Source organism: Pristis pectinata, chromosome 31 (genome assembly GCF_009764475.1).
Source record: "Pristis pectinata isolate sPriPec2 chromosome 31, sPriPec2.1.pri, whole genome shotgun sequence".
Lineage (NCBI taxonomy): Eukaryota > Metazoa > Chordata > Chondrichthyes > Rhinopristiformes > Pristidae > Pristis > Pristis pectinata.
Genome location: NC_067435.1, coordinates 10,354,034 through 10,381,974, shown reverse-complemented (window position 1 = coordinate 10,381,974; position 27,941 = coordinate 10,354,034). Strand labels below are relative to the sequence as shown.

The window sequence follows — 27,941 nt, the reverse complement described above, 5'->3', positions numbered from 1 at the left end:
AGTGGGTTGTAATAATGTTCAGCACACTCAAAATACTGGAGGAACTCAACGGGTCAGGCAGCATCTGTGGAGGGACATAGTCAACGTTTTGGGTCAAGATCCTCCGGTTCTCTGTGTTGCTCCAGATTCCAGCATCTGCAGTCTCAGTAAGAATGTTTATATGGTCATCATTTGTTCTTATTGTTTCATTAAATGAATTTAAATCCCCAGCTGTGGGTGGGTCTTGAGTTTATCTCCAGATTAGATAAGGTTCCTGTGTTAGTGACTCACCACCATGCTGACGTCCACCAGTCACCACTAATGTTCTCTGTTTACCATCTCTTTCCTATGCACCCTTGGGCGATTCTGTTCAACTTGCAACACTAACAGCACAAACTCAACAAGCTGCAGCCCCTCCCTGCCATCCTCAACGGGATTACCCACTTAATGGAGAACCCAAATGCACCACCGATACATCACCAGGAGTTCAGGTATGGCCTTGGCAAGCTGGTTAATTATGAGGGGATAAAGGTTTCTAAAATTTCTAAACTATTTAGTTTACAGTTATTAAAATAGATGTGTCAACTTTTAGTGTCTATGAAGTGCAGTTCAGTAACAGTATCAACATGTATTCATCCAAAGTTATATTAACATATTAAAACTTACCACGATCCTCTAAATTGGAACTATTTTGCTAATGACCAGCACACTTGTCTACCTGCGCTGCATTTTCTCTGCAACTGCAACACTATATTCTGCATACTGTTTCTTTTTACTACCTCGATATCCTTATGTATGGCGTGATCTGGCTGGGTAGCAGGGAAAACAAAAGTTTTTCATTGTATCTTGGTATGTGTGACAATAATAAACCAGTGCCATCCCATGAGTAAACGGGATTACTCAGTAGTTTATATTTGTGCCTTTTGAAAGTAATGAGAGATATTCTTAAAGTAATAGATATGTATTATTAAGTAGCATATAAGTAAATTCTGCATTGTTAATACTTCAGAGTCAGATTTATTGTCACTGACATATGATGTGAAATTTGTTGTTTTGGGGCAGCGGTACAGTGTAAAGATATAAAATTACTATAAATTACAAAAAATAAATAAATAGTGCAAAATAAAAGGAATAACGAGGTAGTGTTCCTGGGTTCATGGACCGTTCAGAAATCTGATGGCGGAGGGGAAGAAGCTGTTCCTGAATCCTTATTGCCAGGATGAGCTTCACTGATGACACAAAAACTGCTTTTTTCCAACAAGACCTTCAGGGAATTTTTGGTTGTTTTTTTATGGATTAAAATTGAAAAAGTCACGTGCTTACTGGTAAGGTTGGTGCTCTCATTAAGACATTTTCCATCAAATAATTGGAGCAAAAAACTGCAGACAGTAAAAATCCAAAGCATAAGCAGCAAATGGCAGAAATACTCAGCAGGTCAGGTAGCATCAGAGGGGAGAGAAACTGGAGTCAACACTCAGGGCAAGGATCCTTCATTAGAACTGGAAAAGTGAGTAAATGTGCATGTTAATCACCAGGAGGGGAAGAGGTGGAGGGAACAGAGGCAATGTTAGTGATAGGGTACAGACTGAAGTTGCCAAGGTAACAATTACTGACCACTAATTCCTGGAGGGATCATCAGTCAGCAGAAACTCAACTGGGCCAGTCATATAAGAAGTGTCTTGACAAGGACAGGCCAGAGGCCGGGTATCCTGCAATGAGTGACTCATCTCCTGACACCCCAAGACCTTTCCACCATCTTCAACTCAGGAGCAGGATGGAATGTTCTCCACTTGCCTGGATGAGTGCATTTATGCAAGCAATAAAGAAAAGGAAGATAGATTATGAAAGTAAACTAGCACAAAATATAAAAACAGATAGTAAAATTTTTCATAATTATATAAAGCAGAAAAGGGTGGCTAAGGTGAACGTAGGTCCCTTGGAAGATGAAAAGGGGGAATTAATATTGGGTAATGTGGAAATGGCTGAGGCTTTGAATGACTATTTTGTGTTGGTCTTCACAGTGGAGGACATGTGTAACATGCCAAAGAGAGATGTTATTGATGCAATGGGAGGTGAGGATTCAATCACTACAATCTCGCCACTCGATACAATCGCTATCACTAAAGAGGTAGTGCTGAGCAAACTAGTGGGCCTAAAGGTAGACAAGTCCCCTGATCCTGCTGGGATGCATCTCAGGGTACTGAAAGAAATGGCAGAAGTTATAGTAGATGTGTTTGTGATAACTTACCAAAATTCTCTGGATTCTGGGCAGGTCCTGGCAGAGTGGAAGACAGTGAATGTCATGCTACTGTTTAAAAAAGGATGTAGGCAAAAGGCAGGTAACTATAGGCCAGCTAGCTTAACATCTGTAGTCGGGAAAATGTTTGAAGCTATCATTAAGGAAGAAATAGTGAGGCATTTGGATAGCAATGGTTCCATCAGGCAGACACAGCATGGATTCAGGAAGAGCAGATCCTGTTTGACCATCTTACTGGAGTTCTTTGAGGATATAATGAGTGCAGTGGATAGAGGGGAACAGGTGGATGTTGTATACTTGGATTTCCAGAAGGCATTTGATAAGGTGCCGCATAAAAGACTTATCTATAAGGTAAGGACGCACGGAGTTGGGGATGAAGTATTAGCATGGATAGAGGATTGGTTAACCAATAGAAGGCAGAGTGTTGGGATAAATGAGTGTTTCTCTGGTTGGCAATCAGAGGTGCCGCAGAGGTCGGTGCTGTGTCTGCAACTGTTCATGATATACATTAACAATTTGGAAGAGGGAACCAAGTGTAGCGTATCTAAATCTCTGACTTTCCACTCGATCTATGCCTCTTATCATCTTGTACACCTCTGTCAAGTCACCTCTCATCCTCCTCCTCTCCAAAGAGAAAAGCCCTGGCTCACTCAACCTATCCTCATAAGACATGCTCTCCAATCCAGGCAGTATCCTGGTAAATCTCTGCACGCTCTCTAAAGCTTCCACATCCTTTCTATAATGGGGTGACCAGAACTGAACACAATACTCCAAGTGTGGTCTGACCAGAGTTCTATAGAGCTGCAACATCACCTCATGGCTCTTGAACTCAATACCCTGACTAATGAAGGCCAACACTCCATAAGCCTTCTTAACAACCTTATCGACCTGTGTGGCAACCTTGAGGGATCTATGGATGTGGACCCCAAGATCCCTCTGTTCCTCCACACTGCTAAGAGTCCTGCCATTAACCTTGTATTCTGCCTTCGAATTCGATCTCCCGAAGTGTATCACTTCACACTTATCTGCCACTTCTCAGCCCAGCTCTGCATTCTATCATTCTATATTCTATATTTTATATTCTAGGAAACTGCCACCTCAGTGCACAACCACTCCCCCACTTGGTTTAACAACCTACGCCCCCAGAATAGACGGTGCGGTTGCGATCATCCAGGCCATACTCACGTGGGTGGTCTTCTCTTTCAGCCCTTATAACCGGGATGACAAACCAACCTACGTGGCCCCCAAGGACGTCAATCTGGTCAGCGCGTCTCTGTTGAGCTTGCATAAGGCCACGGTGGAAGAGCAGAACTTGGGCCACGGCAGGTTGCCGAGCAACAGCGCGGCCACGGTGAAACGCACCCAGAGCGCGCCAGCGCGGAAGAGACCCAGCGTAGCGCAGACCTCGCCCACTTGCCAGCCAGGTTCGGACAAGGGAAGTCACGCTGACCGAGACACTATCGCCAGTTTGCCAGACAGAGGCTACAGCACCTTAACGAAGATGCCATACTCTGGCACCCACTCGCTAAGGTCGCCACACCCTCGCACGCACATCAGCCCCCATCCGAAGATGCAGGTAACTAAATAGTCCCTCAGCAAACTTTACTCAGTGATTTTGTGCGTGAGTCAATAGGCACTGCTCACATTGAAATGAAAAAGCAGGAAACTGGCAGCAGATTGCAGGACAGGTTAATATTTTCATCAGAGACCTATTGTTCGTCAAGGACTTGCTCATTTCTGGAGGTGAAGCTGTGAGGCAGAAACGGGATCCTGTTTCGACTTCACGTGGAGGATTGTGCCGAGTTCTGGTCTCCAGGTTGCAGTGAGGTAGAAAGTCAAGGGAAAGGGCAAAAAAAGATTCACAAGGAGTTGAGAAAACGTAGCGAACAGGAGACAGTCCAGGGCTCTTGGTGTACACGTTCAAAGATCGTTGAAGGTGGCAGCGCAGGTTGAAGAAGGTGGTGAAGAAGGCCTTTGTTAGCCAGGACATAGAATGGAAGTGCAAGGATGTCTTAATACAACTTTATAAGACATTGGGTAGGCCACAGCTGGAACTTTGTGTTTAGTTTTGGTCACCATACTATAAGAAGCATGTAGTTGCGATGGAGAGGGTCCAGAGGAGATTCATCAGGACGTTGCCTGGGATGGGCTGTTTACAGTTACATGGAGAGACTGGATGGGCTGGGCTTGTTTTCTTTGGAGCAGAGGATGGTGAGGAACGACAGTGACATATATATACAACATTATGATAGGCATAGATAGGGGATCTAATAAGAAAGTTTTCCCAAAAACAAGACCAGAAGGCATGGGTTTAAGGTGAGGAATAAAAGGTTTAGAGGGGATCTTGAGGAAGAACTTCCTCACCCAGAAGGTGGTTGGAATCTGGAACACACTGCCTGGAGGGGTGGTGGAGGCAGAGACTCTCACAACACTTAGGAGTCAAGCATTTGAATTGCCACAGCACAGAAGGCTATGCTCCAAGTGCTGGTAAATGGGATTAGTATAGATAGAACTTGATGGTTAACATAAACATAGTGGGCCAAAGGGCCTGTTTTTATGCTATGTCGCATGATTTCTCAGGGAGACGGAGGAACATGCATAGACTTCTGAAGAACGGTGCATGCAGGAGACAGCCTCACAGTGCCAGAGACCCGGGTTCAATCCTGACCTTAGGTGCTGTCTGTGTGGAGTTTGCACGTTCTCCCCGTGACCGCGTGGGTTTCCCCCGGGTGCTCGAGTTTCCTGTCATGTCCCAAAGACGTGCGGATTGTTAGGTTAATTGGGCGCGGTAAATTCCTCTAGTGTGTAGCTGAGTGGTAGAAATCTGGGGGAATTGATGGGAATGTGGGGAGAATAAAAATTGTGACTAATGGAGGGGTTTAGTGTAAATGGGTGTTTGATGGTCAGCATAGACATGTTGGGCTGAAGGGCCTGTTTCTGTGTTATATCTCTCTGTGATGCGTGCTCCTTTTATCGGCCTGGACTTTGGGGACAATGCTCCCTCCAGCTCTGAACGTTAAAGCATTAACCAAAAATGAAAGGCTGCCCATTGTGTTTGTTGAAGTTTTATTTTGACTCCTTCAATGCAACTGTAAGCAGCAAATTGTTATACCTGAACAGAAGCAATCTGCAAGTATGAAACTTTTGTTGGGCCGCATAGAGTATTGGGTGCACTTCTGGTCGCCCCATTACAGGAAGGTTTGGAGAGGTTTCCATGATGTTGCCTAGATGAAAGGGTATCAGCCTCCTACACTCCAGGGAAAAAAGTCTCTCGTTATAACTCAAACCTTCCAGTCCTTGTGAATCTTTTCTGTACTCTTTCCAGCTTAATGACATCCTTCTACGACAAGAACTGCACACAATACTCCAAGTGTGGTCTCACCAACTTTTTGTACGGCTGTAACATGACTTCCCAGCTCTTGTACTCAGTGCCCTGACTTCTTCATCACCCTGTCTACCCGCATTGCCACTTTCAAGTAACTATGTACTTGTATCCCTCGGTCTCCCTGTTCTGCAGCACTCTCCAGGGCCCTGCCATTTACTGTGTAAGTCCTGCCCTGGTGTATAAAAGTCAGGAAGTAATGTTTGAGTATAAAAGTCAGGAAGTATTGTTAAGACTGCATAAGACTTTGGTTAGACCACATTTGAAGTATTGCGTGCAGTTCTGGTCACCCCATTAGAGGAAGGATGTGGAGGGTGTGGAGACGGTGCACAAAAGCTCACCAGGATGCTGCCTGGATTAGAGGGTATTAGCTTCAAGGAGAGGTTGGACAGACAGGAAGAGCAAAACCAGGGTATACATGTAAGGTAGTCCTCTATAGGTCAATATAGAATTCAATCTAGTTAACTGTTCCTTCATTGGCTGAGGCCGATTGTGGCACTCTGTTAGTTGAATCAAATCGTAGCACGAGGCAAATCGTGTTGTCCTCTTGGATAAGGAAGCAAAATGTCTCATTTGCTGACTTGGTTGGTGTCACCCCATCTGTTTCCTCCTGCCACCCTGACCACCTTTGCTGTACCTTGAGATCTCAGAGCAGTTCAGAAGAATTCCTCTTGGTCTGTATCCCGGATGCATTAACCACCTTCTTTTTGTGACAGACCCACCACCCCCGCCTAATGCCGGTCGATTCATTCAGGAAGTCCCAAGTCCCTTGGGAACGCAACGCTGGAAGTGAGAAGTGGTCTTCGCAGACAGAGTCAGAAAATCAAGGCAACAAACCTTTCGAGAAGGTAAGTATTGCATCTAATAGTTCCTAGTGTATTACTCTATGACTCTATATCTAAGGCACAATTTCTCTCAATGTGAATATTCTCAGTTGAACATTGTTTGGAGCCATTTACCTCATTAAGTTTGTTGTCTGAAACTGCAGCCACGTCCTATCTTGCACTAATTCACGCACCCCTGCATTTTCTGACCTAACTAGTGCCAGTAACCTAAAACCTTGATATTAAAATTCTCATCCTTGTTTTCAAATCTCTTCATGACCTTACCCCTCCCCATTTCCGTCCTCCAACCCTCTCTGATCTCTGTGCTCCTCCATTTCTGGTCTCTTGCTCTTCCTTGAATTCGCTGTGCCTTCAGCTGCCAGGGGCCTAAGCTCTAGATTTCCCTCCTTAAACATTTCCCTCTCTCTACCTTTCTCTTTTCTCTTCTCTTGACCAAGTTTTCATGCACTTTCCCTAATATCTTGTTATGTGTCTTGGAGTCAAGTGTTATTTGACAACACTCCCGTGAAGTAACTTTGTTTGCTTTGCAGCTAATAAGTTATTGAGGTAGGATGAAGTAGGACTTCAAGTCTCACATTGGTAGTAGTGGAATTTAAATTCAAGCTTATATTCTCTTATGAAATAGAAGGGACCATTTGGCTCATTTAGTCTATGCCAACTCTCAGATGAAACTTATCCCCCCTTTTATTTCACTATAACTTAATCTGCTCCATATATCCATCAACTTCACCCTGATTCTTCTGTCAACTACCTATACCAGTGAAAATTCTCCTCATCTTAGTCCTTACCCTACATCCTTGGGCTGTGATCCCTGGGTTCTGGACCATCACATTATTTGGAACATCCTTCCTACCTCCTGTCTGTCCAGTCCTTTCAGTTTCTCTAATTCTTCTAAACTTGAGCAGACTTAAGCCCAATTGTCCCAATCTCTCTTCATATATCAGTCCTGCTATCCCAGGAATCAGTTTGGTGGACCTTCACTTTACCCCTTCGTTACTGAGAACACCTTTCCTCTGATACAGGGACCAAAACCATGCACAATATCCAAGGTGCAGTTTCACTGAGGCTCTGTATAATCGAGCAAGACACCTCTGCTCAAATCCTCTCACTATAAAGGTTAACATATCATTTGCCTCTTTGTAGAGGGTATGTATTAACCTATCATTTGCTTATTTGCCTGCACTTGTTGCATATGCATGCTTACTGTCATTAACATGTGCACAAGGACATGCAAATCTTATTGCACTTCCCCATTCCTAATTTAGCGCTATTCAGATAATAATCTGCCTTCCTGTTTTAGCCACCGAGGTGGAGACCTCACAATTATCTGCATCATGCTGCATTGGCCATACATTCCCACACTCCCTCAACCTGTACAAATCACACTGGAGCTTTTCTGCATCCTCCTCACTGCCCAGCCTGCCACACAGTCTTTGTGTCATCCACAGACTTGGAAAGATTCATTTAGTTCCCTGATGTAAATGATCAATACCTAGGGAATAGCTGTGGTCCAGCCACCGAAACCTGTGGAACCCACTGTCACTGCCTGATACTTGGAAAGGACCTGTTTATTCCCATCCTTCTGTTGTTATACAGCCACACAACACTGAAACAGGCCTTTCGGCCCATCATGTCCATGCCGACCATCAAGTACCCAACTACTTTAGTCCCATTTACTAACGTTTAGTCTGTACTCTTCTGTGCCTTGACAACTTAAGTGCTCATCTAGGTGCTTCTTAATGTTGAGAGAGTCTCTGCCTCCAACATAGGCAGTGCCAACTTGTTCCTTGTCCATGTTACCCCCCAATTCCATGTGCCTTCATTTTGTGCACTAATCTCTTACGTAGAACTTAACAAAAGCCTTCTGAAAGTCCAGATAAATCACATCCATTAGTTCTCCCATCCATTCCTCCAGTTACATCCTCAAAAAACTCCAATAAATTTGTTAACCATGATTCTCTTTCATAAATCCATGCTGACTTTGACCAATCCTGTCACTGTTATTACACATAACATTTCCCCATGACCAATGTCAGGCTAACTGGTCCATAATTCACTGTTTTCTCTCTCCCTCCTTTTCTAAATAGTTGTGCTACATTACCTCCTCTCCAATTGTGTTACGTTAGCTCTCCATTAGCTCCCCTCCAATCTTCATGTACTGATCCAGAGTCTAAAGGATATTGGAAAATGATGACCAATGCATCCACTATTTCAAGGGCCACTTCCTCAAATACTCTAGGATGCAGACTATCAGTCCCTGAGGATTTAACAGCCTTTAATCCCATCAACTTTCCTGACACCATTTTCCTAACATAATAAAAGATTTACTATCAGATATACATGCAGAATGGCTTTCGTTTCCATTCCAGTTTTCTCTCTTTGCCTAGGTACCCAACCCCTTTCCATTTGTTTGACCTTCTTCAACAATTCTATATTCACCTGGGTGAGTGCAGCTTCAACAACACTCAAGAAGCTCGACTCCATACAGGACATAGCCACCCATTTGATAGGCACCCCATCCACAACCATTCACTCACTCCCCCACCGACACACAGTAGCAGCAGTTTGTACCATCTACAGGATGCACTGCAGCAACTCACCAATACTCTTTAGATAACACCTTCTAAACCCACAAGCTCTGCCAGCTAGGACAAGGGCAGCAAAAGTATGGGGGACACCACCCCCTGGAAGTTGCCCTCCAAGTCACGCACCATCCTGACATGGAAATATCTCGCCGTTCCTTCACCGTCACTGGGTCAAAATCCTGCAACTCCCTCCCTAGCAGCAGTGTGGTACACCCACACCTCAAGGACTGCAGCGGTTCAAGAAGGCAGCTCACCACCACCTTCTCAAGGGCAACCAGGGATGGACAATTAAATGCTGGCTCAGCCTGTGAAACCCACATCCCTTGAATGAATAGAAAAACCCAACACAGACAAATACTCTCCCCAGGAGATCAGTCCTTCCTGGTGCAGTCATCCTGTTTGTACAGGTCCCACTGTCCCGTGAGACGCCCAAGGCAAGGTGTTTCTTAAAATATGTAGCCGGCCTAGAAATCGGTAATGTTCATTTCAGTTGAGCAAATAAATAGCGCCTCCTTTGTTTTCCCTTGGACCATCCCACAGCACGAGCAAGAAATCGCCAGTCTGCAGGAGGCTGTGGGGACAATCGACCAGGAGATGAAGGATCTTAAAACCTGCGTGACCGAACGTGTTGAGCAGACACTTCAGGAGAGTGAGGAGAAGCAGAAGAAAGAACTGGGAGAAAGGGACAAATTGATCACAAAACTCACCAGCAGGTGAGGGGGAGAAAAATCCTCTTTAATATGATCAACTGAGAGTATATGGCTATTAGCTCAACAAAAGAGGAAGGATGTATTTGGGAAGCTTATTTCAAAGTAGATTTTCAAGGGTGGTTACTGTTAAAAGCAATCTGTGCACTGCCACCACTAACTGTGTGATCATGACCAAATCATCTTTGTTTAGCAGTGTTGGTTCAGGAAGTAAATTATACCAAATTAAAAGAACACTAAAATGCTATCAATTAAAAGCAAGTGCTGTGCTGTACAACTCTATGTCTCTATGACTGATGACAAACAGGTATTGGGGAATCAGCCCGCTGTTCCAAAGTAGAGCAAGGAGATTTATCTCTGGGAAAATGGCTGATATTTATCCCTCAAACATAAGAAAAACATCTGGTCGTTATCATATTGTTGCTTGTGGGAGCTTGCTATGCATAAATTGGCCGCTGAAGTACAGCAGTTACCGCCATTCAAAAGTACCTCATTGGCTTTAAAGAGCTGTAGATATGCAAGTCTTTCTTTTGATTGAAAGACAGGCATATGTAACAGCCTTGTGGTAGTCAAGTCAAGTTTAGCTATAGACTTGACTTTAAGTCTATAAGTACCGTGAGGTACAGGTACAATGAAAAAGCTTTCTTGCAGTGGTATCACAGGCAACACACAGAACATAAATTATACATATGTTATACAAGATCATGAAAGAAAAAAAGGACCCTGAGAGGGTAACGGTTAACATGAACGTGTGGGGCTGTGGATTAGTCACCCTCAGCCTCCTGAATAGTCCGGCAGTTTTCATCTGCCACCTTGCTCTTGATGGCCGTCTTCGTTTGCTGTGTCCTGTGGTTTCTGTATTAACTGTGCCATAGCCCGATCGCACATTGAAATGTTTTCTGCTTCTCCAGGCTCGAATCGATTGAAGAGGAAAGGAAAAAGGATATTGAAAAGTTAGAAATCGCTGCCCAGAACCAGCAGAAGATTGAGAGTTTGGTAAGTGACATGTCACTAGGGCTGCCTGCTTGCTCTTTATGAACCACAGACATATTGCAGAAAAGGACTATTTGAGCCATCTTTGCAGAATCAGTCTTTCCTCAAAACTCTGCAAATTTATCTCACTCCCTCTGTGTGAAAGTCATTGGGTCTCCACATTTGCCCTTCGTAACTAAACCAATTACTTTAGTGGTTTGCCCCATGAGGAGAAATTAAGCAAACCGGGCTGTATTCCCTTGAGTTTAGAAGACTAAGGTGATCTCATTGAAACATATACATTTCTGATTGGTCAACTCTGTTAACTGTTCCTCTCTCCATCGATGCTGGCCGACTTGCTGAGTATTTCCAGAATTTCCCACCATTATTTCCAATTTCTTGACTTTCATTGATACTCTTATCCCTTAGCCAATCATGTATGCAGGTTTCAGACATCTCTTTAAATCCCACATACTATTTTCCAAATAATGTTGCTTTGTGGGATTCAATCAGGTGCCTTCTGAAAATCTATAAACACAAAATCCACTGCAAGACCTTTATCAACCTCCTGTTAATAAATCAGTCCACTTACAGATGTTACTTGCTTTTAACAACAACTAACTCAGTTATTAGTTGCAATTCTCCAATGACTTTATGTTCAACAGTGGTTCTTTTCCTATCAGTGGCCTTTGGTTTCTTGATTTGTTGTTCTTCCCCTTCCTGGAGAGGGGTGTATCACTGACAGTTCTTCCACACCAATTCTCCCATATCCAATGAGGATTGGAAAACTGTGTTCCAGGCATCCACTGTCTCCACTTCATCATCCCTTGCCCAAATGACTTGTTAACTCTTGAGATGATGTCAACATATCCAACACCACCCTTCTATCTAGGGTTATTCGTCTTGTTTAATATAACCTGCACCTCCCAGCCACTCCTTCCCCATCCCACCAACTCCCCTACAACAATGAGGCAAGTTGGATGTGAGTAGCTCTCTCTAAGAGACAAAACATGCAGAATGTGCCAAATGGTCTCCATTGTTCCATTATACTGTTTTCTTGTCATATTCTTTTATGGGATGTGGGTGTTGTTTGCAAACTGAGAGATTATTGCCCTTGAACTTAATGTCTTGAACTAGGTGTCTTGCACTTCAGAGGTTGACTATGTTGCTCTGAAGTGTTGGGGGAATGGGTGGGATATCCCAGATCATGTATCTCCCCCCAAAAGAAGCAGGGACAGGACAAATTTCCTTTGCTCAAGGGCATTTGTGAACCAGATGGGATTTTATGACCAAATTCTTTGCTTACCCTTATTAATATCAGATTTTAAATAAACTCCAGATTTATTTAACTGAATATGTAGTGACAGATTGATCCATGTCTATCACTGTCTAAATTGCTCATCTTATAACAACCAGTAGAATTGCATACCTGACACTGGTTCAACGCTTGATTCCAAAGAGAAACAAGACCAGGGAAATAGGCCTTTCGAGTGTTTAAGAATTACAGTTTGTTCCACAACCCAGGGGTTCTATTTATGGCTTGTGTGAAAACAGGACTGGATCTGTCAATAAATGTTCTCTTATTCCTGTGCTAATCCCCTGCAGTCTTGGACTTGGCCATGGTGGGAGAGGAAGCTCAAGACAAATTTTTAGTGCAACTTTTTTTACTTAAAGCAGAAAAAAAAACAAACAGCTACAATATAAAACGTGACAATGATATAAAAAGCAGAGAAATGTCTGAGGTATCTCTGACTACCAGTGTAAAGCGATACATCAGTTCCATTTTCATGTGCAACTGCAGTAATATTTCGATGCAGCCAGATTTTTTACAGTCCAAGAATTGTCTGAATGCTAAGTAGCCCAGCTTCTATTATTACACTTTCTTGGACGAGGAATGGTGATGCTTCTCTGAATCTTGAGACCAGTGTCCTGGTGCTATGGTAATTACAAAGTCAGGTTTGCCATGTTTGTTTGCAAACCATAATGGTTAGTTTGGTCAAGTTTATTGTTTTCTTTAGAACACTTGGTTCTCATCTATAAAATAATGAGGGGATCTATATAGAGTAAACGGGAATATTTCCCTTCATAAGTTTCAAAGGAAGCTGGATATCTATCTGAAAGGAAAGAATTTACAGGGCTATGGGGAGAGGGACTAACTGGGTTGCTCTCTCATAGAGCTGGTATAGACTTGATGGGATGAATGGCCTTTTTTCCACGCTGTAACATTTCTGTGATTCTGAGGATTCAAAACGAGGGGACAACATATAAAACAATTGGTGGGGAGGTGAGAGGGGGAGCTGAGGGAAAAAAATTACCCAAGCGGTGGTGGGGTCTTGAACTCACTGCCTGAACGAGTAGCGGAAGCAGAAGTCCTCATCACATTTGCTGTGTACTGGAAGAGCTGTGATCTGCAGGGCTAAGGTGGGATTAGACACAAGAGGTCTCTTTCAACCAGCCTGGACATGTTGGTCTTAATTGTAAATTACGTACGATTCAGATCCGTGGTTTAACCCGAAGTGCTTCATTACAGGAGAGTCGCCTGCTTTCAATGGAGGAACAGTACATGGAATTAATGAACACTGTCAGCAAGATGAGGGACAACCAGCAGCCAGCAGTCCCCAGCCAGGTTGCTCCTACAGATGCCTTGGTCGAGGCTCCTTCAAGCCCCAGCCTCCCTTCTCCATCTGAACCCAAGACACAACCAGATCCCACTGAGCCTCAAATCATGGAGAATGGCCAAGTCGAGAATGGCAGTGTTTAAGAACTTCCTTCAACCCCTGGACTGTGGTTTCACCATGTGAAATTTCAAAGAAAAAAAATCACATGCATTCATAATTCTTCCTGGTTACACATCCAAGTTTATTGTCATGGGCCTACATACCTAGGGTATAAATGCCATGAAACTCTTTAAGTGTTTTCATTATGTATGGTCCAAGCCTCGGATAAAGCCATCAATATTCTTAAGGACCAGGTGGCCAAACTCCTTTGAGGTCAGGAGTGTTAGCAGAGGGGTAGGCAATCATTGCTGGAGCATAAAAATGGGGATCCAATTTGGAGCTCAACGTACATGGAGTCCCATAACACATACACCACAGAAGCAGCTCACGCGACTGGAAGTCTGTACTCTAGTTGAATCTCCACACACCGTTCCTACTTCAAACCCATTGCATCTTCAAAAGTCTGGGCCACATTAAATTTCTGATTTTGCTTGTCACATTTGCTGCTGCGTTTTTCACCATATTAGCTTACCATCTGAGACCCTTCCTGCTGGGCTCTGTACATGTCACACCCCTCCTCATGCTGAGACTGCTGTTACACAGATCTTTGAGACTTTCAGTCAAATTGTGACCAACTTAAATTGAAAACATATTGTAGGTTGCAATTAATCTAATATGTCTTGCTGTAAATAGTGTGTTTTTTTAAAAAAAGAAAATGGTTCTCAGGGCATTTGTTACTCACCTATAATTGTTCGTTGAGAAAGTGACGATGAGCTGTCTTCAACCACAGTAGCCCCACAGCATTGCTAACTAATTATATTTCCTGTATTAAGCTAGCAGCAATAAAGGAATATCAAAATGTGTCAAAGATGTTGTGGTCTGCATTTTAAAAGCAAACGTTGGAAGGGGTGTAATTTTGGAAGAAATATTATTTTGTAAACAGTTTCAAATGTAAGATTTCTATAGTTTTGTACAATATTTTGATCAACAGGTGATTAAAAATGTGAAACATTGCTGGAACAAAAAGCATATTTTGCTTTGGATTAGCAAGGTTCAGTGTTTGCTTCCTGATTGGCATTGATACGATGAGCTGGAATACCTTGTTCGTTTTGCAACATGATTTAAGAAAGGTTGCATTGGCAAATCCTTCATTCCCCGAAGTTGTCACACAGGAAGAACAATAGCTCAGGTGAATAAACCTTGATCTTCCTAAATGCTTTGCAGATGAATTTTGAAAGATTTAACAACATTTTATTAGATATTAAAGTGGAGTAAAGGATTTGAAGGAGAGCCTTAAAGTAAAAGCAAGAGATGGAGATGAGGGAATGGCTGCTAGTGGTTTTGTGATTAAACTTGGGGATGTACCAGAGGTCAGAATTCAAGAACTTAGAGGGATATGGGGGCTGGGGGGAAGTTGCAAAGACAGGGAGAGACATTGAGGGATGTTAAAACAGGACTGAAACATACAGGGAGTCAGTGTAGGTCAGTGAGTACAGGGATGTTGGCTGATTGGCAGTTGGTGAATGTCTGACAAAGCCCGCAGAGTTTTGAATGGTCTTCAGTTTACAGAGATTAGGATGAGGGAGTGTATCTGATTAGTTGAATCCGGCAGGGATGAGGGTTTCAGCAACAGATGGACTGTGGTATGGAGGGAAAAGTGCAATGCTGAACAGATAAGAAGTGCATGGTACCAGAATTATTTGTGATCTCGGTGTTGCCTCATGAACCAACCCTTCCAGTTTCACTAGTTGATTCATGTATATGCAACTATCATTTGTTGACAGTTATTTATTTTTAATTTGACTTTTTCTTTTTAGATTTTGAGTAATCATTGTTGTAAGCAAATGGTGCACAGATACTAATGATAAATTGCAACGGATACCTTCAGAGAAAATGGCCACCATTTTGTGACATGATCTGTGTGCCCAACATTTTGTCATGTCATTTGGCTTGCGCATCATTTTATGAAATGAGGTGTGTGCCAATCATTTTGTGATGTTATATGGGAAGGCCATGCTTTTGTGAGATAATGTGTGTGCATCTACTATATTGTGATGTAATATGGCATGACCACTGTCATTTGATAAGGTAATATATGTGTCCACATTTTGTGATGTCATAATGTATGGCTATTACTTTGTGAGGTGTTATATGCACCCACCATTTTGTGAGGTGGGAAATGCACCCACCATTTTGTGAGGTGGGAAATGCACCCACCATTTTGTGAGGTGGGAAATGCACCCACCATTTTGTGAGGTGGCACATGCACCCACCATTTTTGAGTAAACAAGTACTGAAAAAGTGTATATTTGTACCAAACTGGCCCTTACTTTGTTTTGAAGCATTTCTAACATCTGCATAGCTACTCAAATAAATAATAAAAAATATGTTAACCTCCAATTTTTCTTCAATTAATGTAACCCACAGAAATAAATAGACAATAGTCTAGAAATTGTAAACTGCCTAAATCCTCACATTAAAGTAGTGCTGTGTAGGGATTGCACTGGTTTAGTGAAAGGCCCCAATCAGCGATATACTCTCAGGCACTTGACCCAAGGTATCATGCACAAAGGATAGCCCTTGCACATGGGAACATCTGCGAATGGTAGGTGCCTACAGTACTGGTTTAGGCCTTGCACTTTAAGCATGCTCAGAGCCATATTCTTAAAAGGGAAATACGCATTGTGCCTGGATACAACAGTGCAACTTTGCAGCTGAGAATGTGGAGGAACTGAGTCAGGAACCGGGGTGATAGGGAGGGTGATCACTAGGTTGGGGGCAAGGATGGACTGGTGGGGAGAGCTTGCCAGGGAGAGGATTCCCAGTGAGTGGGCATTGGCAGTGACAGCAATTGAGGGCTGGTGGGTTTGGACCTGATTAGGATTGAGTGGAAGCTATGTGCAAGCCAGCATTAACAAAAGAAACATGAAGAAGACACCATCCTGGAAGAAGTTGCCTGTCCTAAGCTTCCTGGTTGTTTAAATAATGGTGTGGCAGCCTCAACCCTTTGATCCATGCCATTCATGGACGCTCTGTATGAGGGACAATTTTATATCATCTACAAGGACTGCATACCATTTGCTATCACTGCACGTGACTGGAGTGTGTATAAGCATTTTATGCTCCGTAAACCTCCTTCCAATTTCAGGAAGTGCATTACTAGCATTAACTTTTTTAGAACATTCCATCCCAAAGTGCACAAAGCACATTGCGCTGCTCGACAGAATTTCTTGGCCACCATTTTGTGAAATGAGATTGTGCGACCACCATTTTGTAATGTTATGTCATTCAGCCACCATTTTGGGAGATGATGTGCACCCACCATTTTGTGAGGGCAACCAAGCACATACAAATGCTGTGTGCTGGTGCTGTGCCTTGGAGATAGGCAACACAATAGGGCTGAGGACATACCTGGTATAAACCTTTAAACTCTGGATAGCTCAATGGAGCTCAGTGGCTCCAAACACAGGAAGATATAGTCAGTCTGCTTTTCATATTTTCACTCTTTCCAGCTTAAAGACATTCTTCCACAACCAGAATTGGTCACGATGCTCCAAGTGCAGTCTCAGCAACGTCCTGTACATTTGTAACATGACTTCCCAGCTCTTGTGCTCAATGCCCTGACCAATGAAGGCAAGCGTGCCAAACACCTTCTTCATCACCGTCTACCTGTGACACCACTTTCAGGTAACTATATATTTGTATCCCTCGGTCTCTCTGTTCTGCAACACTTTCCAGGGCCCTGCCATTTACTGTGTAAGTCCTGCCCTGGTCTATAAAAGTCAGGAAGTAATGTTGCAGCTGGATAAAATTTTGGTTAGAACCACATTTGGAGTATTGCGTGCAGTTCTGGTCACTGCATTACAGGAAGAATGTGAAGGGTTTGGAGAGAGTGCAGAAGTGGTTCACTGGGATGTTACTTGAATTAGAGACTACTTGCTATAAGGAGAGGTTGGACAGACTTGGGTTGTTTTCTCTGGGACATCAAAGGCTGAGGGGAGACCTGATAGAAATATATAAAGTTATCTGAGGCATAGATAGAGAAGATAGAGTCTTTTTCCCATGTTGGAAATGTCAAATACTGGAGGCCACAGCTTTAAGGTGAGCGGGGGGGGGGGGGGGGGGGGGGTGGTGGGGAAATTTTAAAAGAGATTTATGAGGCAAGTTTTTTAGAGTGATGGGTGCCTGGAATGGGCTGCCAGGGGAGGTGGAGGAAGCAGATGTGACAGCAACGTTTAAGAGGCATTTAGACAGATGCATGAACAGGCAAATGAAGGAGGGATATAGACCATGTGTAGGCAGATGGGATTAGATTAAATTGGCAGCATGGTTTGCACAGACATTGTGGGCTGAATGGCCTGTTCTTGTCCTATACAGTTCGATATTCTATGTTCTACACATCACACCAACAGGCCACTCAGCCAAACCAGTCCATTCAGTGACAAGCTCCACTCGAGGCTTCTTCCCCCCTTTCCTCAGCTAAATCCGTCAGCATAACTCTCTATCTCTCTTCCTTCATATGGCCTCCCCTTAAATGTATCTACACCGTTCACCTCAACTACTCCCCATGGGAATGAGTTCCACCTTCTTCCCACTGTTTGGATAAAGAGGTTTCTTCTGAATTCCCCTGCAGATTTCTCATACCAACAGCTTCTCATTATGCTTCTTGTGGCAGATGCAAGCATTCCCCGTCCAAACTTTTGAAGCCTTGCATCATTTTAGAGTTCTCCCCTCTCCCAAACAACAGACTGAGTTTGCTCATCATTTCCTGACATTTACACCCTCGTATAACTGGTATCATCGTTGCATATCTCCCCTGCAGCCTCTGTGACAACCAGAACTGGTAAGTGTGGTCCATTTGAGGTTTACTACAGGTTTATCATAACTTCATTTTAATTCCGTCCTCTAGAAGTAAACTCTGTTGCTAGGTTTGTCTCTTTAATGACCTTGCTATCTTTAATGATTAGTGTGTCTGTACTCTGAGATCTCTTTTTTCGTCTATTCCACCTAGATTCAGACCTTCCGAACAATAAATGATCTTCTCATTCTTCCCATCAAAACATGCCACACTCACATTTCTCTTTGGTGATCTTCATTTGACAATAATTTGCCCATTCTGCTCACAGCAGTGGACCATCTGGCCCCTTAAACCTTCTCTTGTGTAATCTGTTACAATCCTTCTTCGTATCTACGATCCCTTCTAATTTGGTATCTCTGCAAGGTTAGAAATTACATTTTTGATTTTTTATGTAAATTGAAAAGTTCATTGAAACTAAACTGATCAGGGTCTTCAAGAGAGACTTGGGAAGGCAGCACATGTGGGGGGAAGTGGACAAGTCAACGTTTTGAGTCAAGACCCTTCATCAGTGATCTTGTCCCCACCCCCCCCCCCCATTCCCCATTCCCCATTTCTCATTTCTTTTTTTCCCTTTTCCTTGGAGCAGACTCGATGGGCCGAATGGCCTGCTTCTGCTCCCTTGTGATCTTGTGATCAGGACCAGTTGAAGGGTCTCAACCCGAAATGCTGATTGTCCATTTCCCTCCACAGATGCTGCCTTACCCGATCAACCTGCGCAGGCGCTTTGAGTGTCCTATGGACTTGGACCCCAAGATCCCTCTGATCCTCCACACTGCCAGAAGTCCTACCATTAATACTATATTCCGCCAACATATTTGACCTACCAGAATGAACCACTTCACACTTATCTGGGTTGAACTGCATCTGCCACATCTCAGCCCAACTCTGCATTCTATCTATGTCCCTCTGTAACCTCTGACAGTCCTCCAAACTATCCACAACACCCCCAACCTTCGTGTCATCCGCAAACTTACTAACCCACCCCTCCACTTCCTCATCCAGGTCGTTTATAAAAATCACAAAGAGTAAGGGTCCCAGTACAGACCCCTAAGGTAACAAGCACATGGTTCCTGAAAGTGGTGTCACAGGTAGACTGGATGGTGAAGAAAGCTTTTGGCATGCTGGCCTTCAGTCAGGGCATCGAGTATAAAAGTTGGGATGTTATGTTTCATTTGTACAAGATGTTAGTGAGACTGCATTTGGAATATTGTATTCAGTTTTGGCAACTCTGCTGTAGGAAGATACCATAACGCTGGAAAAAGTGCAGAGGAGATTTACAAGGATGTTGCCAGGACTCGGCACTGAGTTATAGAGAGAGGTTAGGCAGGCTAGGACTTTATTTGGTGGAGTGTAGGAGGGTGGGGCTGTGTGACCTTAGAGGTGCATTAAATAATAAAGGGCATAGAGCATAGCTAGGGTGAATGCACACCGCCTAGTTCCAAAAGTTGGGGAATCAAGAACTCGAGGGCATGAGTTTAAGGTGAGAGGGGAGAGATTTAATCAGAACCTGAGGGGCAACTTTTTTTTACCCAGAGGGTGGTCACTATATATGAAATGAGCTGCCAGAGGAAGTGATTGAGGCAGGTACATTAACAACATCTAAAAGGCACTAGGACAGATACATGGATAGGAAAAGTTTAGAGGGATATGGGCCAAATGTAGGCAAATGGTACTAGCTTCGATGGGAATCTTGGTCAGCATGGACAAGTTGGGCCGAAGGGCCTGTTTCCATGCTGTATGACTCTATGACTCTATGACCTGCTGAGTAGCAGTTTGTTTGTTGCTCCAGTTTCCAGCATCTCATTCTCTTGTATCTCGACTTGGGAAGGCATTTGAGACAAAATAATTTGTAGGGTTATGGGAAAAGACTGAGGTCGACAGGATTTCACTGCAGCATAGACTTGATAGGTCAAATGGCTTCCTCCTGTGTTATAACAATCGTATGATTGTGTAATAATTCTCTCTTGAAGACCCTGAACTTTACAATCTATGTTAATGATTTAAACTACGATTTAACCAACAGAATTAAAAGTGTGATTTCTAACTCTGCAGATGATACCAAATTAAGAAAGCCTGTCAATACTGAGTTGGACTGTAATGTTTAGCAATTACAGAATGTACAAAAAAGCCCTCTAAACTACAATTGAAATTTGTCCATTATTGGAATTCTGCTCAGCTCCGAAGAACTTGGACAAGTAATCTTCCAGTGTGACTGGATGTCTTCCAGTGCAGAAGAATAATTGTTAATTTGGGTGAGTCTTGAATGAGAGGTCAGAGTTTCAAGATAAGAAGCCAGTCATTTAAGACTAAGGTAGAAATTTCTGCTCACAGAGAGTAGTGAGTCACTGGGATTGTGGCAGCTAGATCATTGAGAGTTGTGGAGGACAGGTCATGGGACATTTCAGAGACTCTTAGATAGACACATGAATGATAGAAAAATAGAGGGCTATATGGGAGGAAGGGTTAGATAGATCTTAAAGCAGGATAATCCTCATTATAGGAAGGATGTGGAAGCGTTGGAAAGGATGCAGAGGAGATTTACCAGGATGCTGCCTGCTTTAGAGAGTATGCATTATGAGGAGAGACTAAGGGAGCTAGGGCTTTACTCTTTGGAGAGGAGGGGTTAGATAGTCTTAGGCGAGGTTTAAAGGTCGGCACAACATTGTGGGCTGAAGGTCCCATATTGTGCTGTACTGTTCTATGATTATATGAAAACGTCGGCACAACATTGTGGGCCAAAGGGCCTGTGCTGTTCTGTAGTGTTCTATGTTCCATGTTCTAAGTATTCAAAGTGGAGGTAAATCATTTCTGAAAGATTGAGGGCATTGGTATCTGGCACAGAAGAGGAGATGAGGCTTGAGATCAATCAGCCATGATCATATTGAATGACGGGGCAGGCTTAAGGGGTCTGATGACCTACTCCTGCTCCTATTTTCTCGTCTTCTTGTGCTTTTGCTCCACTTGTTGAACAGGGTAAGGACTGGGCTGGGCAAATTATTTTCTGATGGGGCTGTTCCCTTCTGAACTCTGATGATCAGGAGCTATTGATCATTGGTAAATTTGATCTAGCTGCCATGGGCTTGAAATACAATTAAAATTTAAAAAAGGGAGAAGAAATTTTTTAAGCATAATGCTGTAGCAGGAAGAGGAAGAAGGAATTAAATGTGGAGCTACAAAGGTGTTGAGGAAGTGGGATTGTCCTCATTAACAACGGAGAAGATTAAGCAGAGAACTGATTGTTCAGAGTTAAGGTGGATTTTGATTGAGCTTCCAGGAGAAGCTGCTTCCACTGACAGGAGGAGTGATTCCCAAAGTTTGGACATCAAAGGTAATTGGCAAAAGAAGCAGAAAGGACTATTTTACAAGGAGAGTTGTTCAGATCTGGATTATGCTGGTTGAAAGGACAGAGGAAGGAGATTCACTGGGAATGTTCAGAAGGAAAGTGGGCAAATATTCCAAAAGATAAAACTTGCAAGGCTCTGGAGAGAAAGTGGGGAATGTGGCAAAGTAGATGGCTCTTGCAAAAAGCCAGCGGAGGGGCAAAAGGGCCGAGTGCCTGAGACTCTATGACCTCTCTGTTGGATAGTACATGGCCTCCAAGAAGCACCATATTGATTGGGAGTTGGATACGTGGCTTCAGAAGAACTTCCAGCTGTGGCGTTGTAGGTAATTGTCTGAGTTTTTCCTGAACCCCTCTGGGTGGGGTCAAGCTAGTTCAAGGATCATCATCCAACACAACCCAGAACTCATTCTATTGAGCAAATGTCATAAATACAATAAAATGAATACAAACATTACATATAACATGACATTGGATGTTATATGAAGTTACTGGAGATTACACAGTGTAAAATATTACCAACTATTGTACAGTAATATGACCACTTTACTGTGTACTTTAACCAGCTTTAACCTATAACGGCAACTATCACATCCACTCAAATGTACTTGTCGCTGACTCTAAATGTGACTCCACCAATTACTTGGAGCCTGCTTTCATTTCTGTAAGGATGAGCAACCACATCTGTAGTTTGCCTGCACACTGCTCTTTAAATATTACTCACTCTTTAACCTGGCAGAATGTCTTTGGTCCTTTCTGCAGCCTCCTATGGGTTGCTCAAGTCTTTCTTGAACTTTCCATTTTATAACAAAAAAAATCACACCCACAACAATTTGACTGATGCAACCTTCCCTGTTATGGACCATTTCCATCTGGATTGCCTGCTGCAAGACCATGAACTGTTTGATATAGAAATGTTTGATGTTCAGCAATTATTATAACAAGAATTCTTTGATGATGAAAGATCTAAGCTTATCAGCATTCTGAAAATTTGGTGATAGCACCGTTTCTGATGTTTACCACTTTGAAAGGACTGTTGGGGTCAGAACCAGACATCACCGCAAAATCTTTGTTACTTATGACTTTCAAATCCACGGTGACAGCCACTCCACAAAGGTCTGGAGAAGCTCGGCCCTGATGCAGCATCTCGACCCAAACGTCAACAATTCTCCTTCCCCCACAGATGCTGCTCGACCCGGTGAGTTCCTCCAGCAGATGGTTTGTTACTCTGGGGAAGCTTGTTTGTATAAACTTTAAAGGTGGTGGAAATAGAATCAGTCAGGGTCTTCAAAGGGGAATTGTATAGGCACTTGAGAGAGGGAATAATGCAGGGATACAAAGAAAGATCAACAATAAGTCCTCTCAGCTCAGGGACTGTTTGAAAAGTTCATTAGAGAGCCCCTTAATCCTTCACAAACGATGTGAATTAAAATCAGGAGTGGACCATCTGGCCCCTTAGCCCTGCTCTGTCACAGCACACTGAGACAAAGACATTGGCTGATTTTTAGTCCAAGATGGTTTGCTATGAATCAAAATGAATGTTCTGAAGAATCTTTTAGCTATGTACGTGGGTACTATGTTTGACATAATATACTAACCTTTTGTATATTATGTCAAACATAGCAGCTCAGACAAGATCGGTGGAGGGAAGCTGTTCCCATTAATGGGTAAATTAAAATTGGTAAATTGGTTTATTATTGTCACATGTACCGAGGTACAGTGAAAAACTTTGTATGTCACTGCACTTCGGTACATGTGACATTTAAATTTTTGAGTAAAATCATATAAAGGAGGGGCGACATGCATGAGGAAAACATTTTTTAATGGAAGAGTAGTTTGGGTCTGAAATTCATTAGTTTACATATAAGGGAAAAACAACACAGAAAAAGGCCATTCACCCCAACAAGTCCATACTGATGACTATGCTGCACTTGAGTCTCCTCCTATCCTCATCTAGGTTGATTAGTGTAATCCTCTATTCTCCCTTATATGGTTGTCTAGCCTACTCACTCTCCTGGTGAGTTCCACTTTCTTCAAATTTTCCCCTCGGTAACTACCGGCTGTGGTACAGCTGTACAAGACACTGGTGAGACTGCACCTGGAATTTTGTGTGCAGTTTGGTCGCATTACCATAGGAAGGATGTGATTAAGCTGGGAATGGTGCAGAGTAGATTGGATGTGGCCAAGTCTTGGGTTCTAAAGAGAGACTGGATAGATTGGACCGTTTCCCCGGAACGAAGGAGGCTGAGGGTGACCTTATAGAGGTTTATAAAACCATGAGGGGCACAGGTAAGGTGGATTGCTACAGTTTTCCCCAGGGTAGGGGAGTATAAAATTAGGTTTAAAGTGAGGGGGAAAGACTTAAAATGGACCTGAGAAGAAAGTTTATGGTGGTGAGTGTATATGGAATGAGCAAGTAGTAACGGTGGGTACAATTACAATGTTTAAAAGACGTTTGGACAGGAACATGGATAGGAGACGTTTAGCTGGATATGGGCAAATGGGACTAGCTCAGGACGACACCTAGGTTGGCATGAAAATTGACGCAAAGGGCCTGTTTCCGTGCTAAGACTCGATAATTATATTTTATTGGTGATTTCTAGTTAGTTGATGATGCAGAATTGAGGTCTAAGCCCATTGCAAGGGCAGTGGGACATCCATTTTGCCTCAGACTCCCAGTATATTCCATTCCAAAAGGTACTGAGGGCACTGGAAAAAGCCACTGAAAAGTGCACACACTGTTAAAGCAAGCATCTGCCAGATTCAGGAACAGAACAGAAATTTAAATAAAATTCTTAAAGTAAATAACTACACTTGCTGGGAAACTGAAATAGAGCTCGTTTTGATGAAAGATCATCGACTTGCATTGTTACCCCTTTTCCCTCTCTCTCAACAGGCGCTGCCTGACCTGCTGAGTTGTTCCAACATTTTCTGATTTTATATTACACAAGACTAACAGTGGTGGAAGACAGAGGCGTAATCTGATCTTTTCTGATACCAGTTCCACTATTTTTTTTCTGGTACATCATTGAGATAAGCAGAGGAAGTGTTAAAGATAACATCAGCTCCCTACTGAACCCAGCTCAGAATTAAAGTGCCTTCAGAGTAAAATTCGACTGACGAATAAAATCAAAATAGCAACACCCTGCCCACCTGTCATTTAAGTAAAACCCCCAGATCAGCTTCTCATGTGCTGGTGATTCTGTTTCCACGAGTAAATTGGGCCAGACTTATCTACGGTCGCAATTTGTCCAGATACATGGCTCATGATCCAACCTACACCAACTTCCAGGTTGCCCGTGGAAGCAGGGAGGACGACAATGTGTACAGCAACTTCTGCAATCACCAGCGGCGTAGCGACATTCATCGAGGGAAACAAGGTAAAAAGCAGTTTGTAAATAGTCCGCATCCCAAGCAAGAGCAACCAGGGCTTACCAGGTGTTCGTAATAGAAAGAAAAATTAAATTAAAACTGCAGATGCTGGAAATCTGAAATAAAACTCTGAAAATGCTGGAAACACTCAGCAGGCCAGGCAGCATCTATGGGAAGATAAACAGCTCCAAGAAAACATCCCAGATTTGAAACATTAACTCTGTTTCTCTTTCCACAGACGCCACCTGACTTGCTGAGTGTTCCAGAATTTTCTGTTTTTATTTCATTAAAGGAATATCTGTGGGGTTTCTGTCAGACTTTACAGGGAGAAGCCCTTTCCACCGGTGAAGGTTTCAGTAACCAAAGTGGACGGAAGGTTTTATAATGATTCACCAAAAATTAGAGGGGGAGAGGGGGAGAACTTTTGTCAAGGTGCTAAGGTGTCGCTGATCTGTGGTGCCCGAAAGGAGGGTGAAAGTAGATTTAGTTTAAAATCTACCTGTCTGAAAACCAGACATTTTTGGAAATATTCCATTGATAGTGAGTTGAATGAAATTCAGTCTTATTCATTAAATACTGGACAATCCAGCTGGGTGCTAAGTGTCAGGGGCAGCCCAGAGCAGCTCCCAGCTTTGCTCTTCGCTTACACATCTGTGCTGTTCTGGCCTTTGTGCTTTGAGTTGACTTGACTGACCCTCGAACCCACCTGGCCTGGTCTGAGCTGTCCCTGTGAAATCCCTGTGATATTCTCTGTGACTTTGCCATCACAATCAGTTGAAGATGTCAACATGTAGCACTACAAATAAGAAGAATGACCCACAGTTTATTTGGTATTGAAGTAAATGTTCTTTTTTTAACAAAACCTCCCCATTGTCAAAACTCCAGGAAAAAATCCAAAATTCAGCGCAGTCCTCAATCCCTAGGGTGCCACATTTTTGACTTGGGACAAATTTTCAAAAGAGAATCTACAAAGAAGAAAAGGCTGCGGGTAAAGGGCTGGGGGTAGCACAAGTAGAAGATAAAGAATCAGGTCTGGCATGATGGGTTGAATGGCCCTAATTATGTGAAGTGAGCTTTCTCAATTCTAGAGGTGGATGCTCAGTTGCTGCATATTGGAGTCTGAGGTTGATGGGGTCCTGGTGGGAATGGAGGGGTATGGGGAACGGATAGGGAAGGGGAGAGGCAGCGGGCTAGCAGTGGAATGGCAGAACAAGCTTGCTGGGCCACATGGCTGACCCCTAGTATTTATTACCTTGAATATTTAGAGCCATAGATCCATTGAGTTATACAGCATGGAAGCAGGCCTTTTAGCCCAACTGGTCCATGTCAACCAAGATTCCCATCTAAGCTAGTCCCATTTGGCGACGTTTGGCCCGTATCCCTCTAAACCTTTCCTATCCGTGTACCAGTCCAAGTACCTTCTAAATGTTGTTAATGTACCTGCCTCAACCACATCCTCTGGCAGCTCATTCCATATACGGACCACCCTCTGGGTGAAGAAGTTGTCCCTCAGGTTCCTATTAAATCTCTCCCCTCTCACCTTAAACCTATGCCCTCTAGTTCCTGATTCCACAACCCCTGGGAAAAGACTGTGCGCATTCACCCAATCTATGCTCCTCATAGAACCATAGAACCACAGAAAAACTACAGCACAGAAAACAGGCCATTCGGCCCTTCTAGTCTGTGCCTAAACATTATTCGGCTAGTCCCATTTACCTGCCCCCAGCCCATACCCCTCCAGACCTCTCTCGTCCATGTATCTATCCAATTTACTCTTAAAAGTTAAGAGCGAGCCCGCATTTACCACATCAGATGGCAGCCCATTCCACACTCCCACCAATCTTTGAGTGAAGAAGTTCCCTCTAATGTTCCCCCTAAACCTTTCCCCTTTCAACCTAAAGCCATGTCCTCTCGTATTTATCTCTCCTAATCTAGGTGGAAAGAGCCTACTTGCATTAACTCTGTCTATGCCCCTCATCATTTTATAAACCTCTATCATATCTCCCCTCGTTCTTCTCTGCTCCAAGGAATAAATCCTAACATGCTCAATCTTTCCTTATAACTCAACTCCTGAAGACCCGGCAACATTCTTGTAAATCTCCTCTGCACTCTTTCAATCTTACTGACATCCTTCCTGTAGTTCGGCGACCAGAACTGCACACAATATTCTAAATTTGGTCTCACCAATGACTTATACAACCTCACCAAAACATTCCAACTCCTATACTCAATACTTTGATTTATAAATGCCAGGATGTCAAAAGCCTATTTTACAACCCTGTCTACCTGTGACTCTACTTTCAAGGAATTATGTATCTGAACTCCCAGATCCCTTTGTTCCTCGGCACTCCTCAATGCCCTACCATTTACTGTGTATGTCCTCCCTTGATTTGTCCTTCCAAATTTTTTATATTTCATGATTTTATATTTGGACCATATTTGCATTTCTCTTCGGTAATGAGGCAGAATACCCTCCACTAACACCTCCACCCAATCCTGGACTCTCACACCGTAAGAGGCGGCTTGTGCGAGAGATGACCTCCTCATCTTCGGATCATAGTCCCTTCAGACTGAAAGAGCGCTGGATTTACAAAGGTTTTTTTTCTTAATTGGGATCACCATTGCTTTGACCTCGCCATTTATCAAGAGACTCTCGCTGCCTGTGACACAAATGAAGATCTCACCCTCAAATACAATGTCGAAAAATATATTTACCAGGGAGTGAAACTGAAAAATACTTAAACTAACAATAATGATCTCACAGAGGCTTCAGATGGGAGGCATAACAGTATAACAATTTTTTATATATATATATAAATATATAAAATATATCCTTGGCTAGTGAGTGAAATCATGAGCTGGGGAATTTAGATACTTTTAATTAAATTATCCGGAATATAAAAAAACGAGCTTTAGTAATGATGTCC

General features: G+C 43.1%; 2 protein-coding genes across 6 annotated transcripts in view; both read left to right on the top strand.

Moving 5' to 3' along the window:
- The window catches only part of LOC127585051 (ras GTPase-activating protein nGAP-like), a 95,780-nt gene extending 79,944 nt beyond the window's left edge, over window positions 1-15,836 (top strand). For both annotated transcript variants that reach the window (XM_052042188.1, XM_052042189.1), the window contains 6 exons: window positions 370-470; window positions 3,443-3,812; window positions 6,335-6,466; window positions 9,589-9,761; window positions 10,667-10,751; window positions 13,258-15,836. In XM_052042188.1, coding sequence (XP_051898148.1) covers window positions 370-470; window positions 3,443-3,812; window positions 6,335-6,466; window positions 9,589-9,761; window positions 10,667-10,751; window positions 13,258-13,488 — 1,092 coding nt within the window. In that variant the 3' untranslated portion in view covers window positions 13,489-15,836. The remainder of the gene's footprint in view (window positions 1-369; window positions 471-3,442; window positions 3,813-6,334; window positions 6,467-9,588; window positions 9,762-10,666; window positions 10,752-13,257) is intronic.
- A 9,007-nt stretch (window positions 15,837-24,843) lies between these two features.
- LOC127584957 (uncharacterized) overlaps window positions 24,844-27,941 on the top strand; it is a 40,278-nt gene continuing 37,180 nt past the window's right edge. For all 4 annotated transcript variants that reach the window (XM_052042009.1, XM_052042008.1, XM_052042010.1 and 1 more), the window contains exon 1: window positions 24,844-25,022. In XM_052042009.1, coding sequence (XP_051897969.1) covers window positions 24,902-25,022 — 121 coding nt within the window. In that variant the 5' untranslated portion in view covers window positions 24,844-24,901. The remainder of the gene's footprint in view (window positions 25,023-27,941) is intronic.